Source organism: Corvus brachyrhynchos, unplaced genomic scaffold (assembly GCF_000691975.1).
Source record: "Corvus brachyrhynchos isolate BGI_N302 unplaced genomic scaffold, ASM69197v1 scaffold150, whole genome shotgun sequence".
Taxonomy (NCBI): domain Eukaryota; kingdom Metazoa; phylum Chordata; class Aves; order Passeriformes; family Corvidae; genus Corvus; species Corvus brachyrhynchos.
The window spans coordinates 2151348-2152015 of NW_008236162.1; the positions used below are offsets into that span (position 1 = coordinate 2151348).

Below are 668 nucleotides of genomic sequence, written 5' to 3' on the forward strand. Positions count from 1 at the left end.
GGGGGCCCCCCCCCCCCCCCAGCCTGGGGGCCCCAAACCCGCGTTTCTCCCCCATTTTTGGGTCCAGCAGCTGCTGCTCATCACACACCGACCCCTTTCCCTGCCCCGGAGCCGCCAGTCCTGTGTTACCCCGTGGGAGAACGGGATGCAGGGGGACACCCCAAGCAGCTCCTACCTTGCTGGGAAGGGGATCCTCAGGGGCGAGGCTGTTCCTGCTGGGAGAGAAGGGGAGGGTTGGGATTAGGGGTGCCGGCAGTGGGAGATCCCCCGCTCCAGCTTCTCCCTCCATACTCACAGCTCATCCTCCTTTTCCAGCTTCCTTTTCTACGGGAGAGAGAGAGGGAGGGAGATGTGGGATGGGGACTCTTCCTCCCCGAGGGATGAAGGCCACGGCTCATCCCCTTAACAGAGAGGGGTTTGGGGTCCCTGCCCCCTTTCCCCGTGGCACAGGGACCCCTCCCCACTCCTGACCCCACCCGCGGGGTGCTGACCTTGGCAGCGCTGCCCTTCCGGACACTCGAGCCCTTGGGGGGCTTCTTGGGGGTCTCTTCTGCTGCTTCCTCTTCTTCCTCCTCCTCCTCCTCGTCCTCCTCATCCGAGCTCAGGGTCAGCACTGCGGGAGAGCCTGGCTGAGCCCCCAGACCCCGCTGTGGGGGGGGGGTCACGGG

At 66.2% G+C, this 668-nt stretch overlaps 1 protein-coding gene across 1 annotated transcript in view; it reads right to left on the bottom strand.

Annotated features, from left to right (window-relative positions):
* FGF17 (fibroblast growth factor 17) overlaps positions 1-668 on the bottom strand; it is an 8205-nt gene that overhangs the window by 6487 nt on the left and 1050 nt on the right. The window contains exons 5-7 of the mRNA XM_017732482.1: positions 492-647; positions 296-324; positions 39-212 (exon numbers count right to left, since the gene is read on the bottom strand). Coding sequence (XP_017587971.1) covers positions 39-212; positions 296-324; positions 492-647 — 359 coding nt within the window. The remainder of the gene's footprint in view (positions 1-38; positions 213-295; positions 325-491; positions 648-668) is intronic.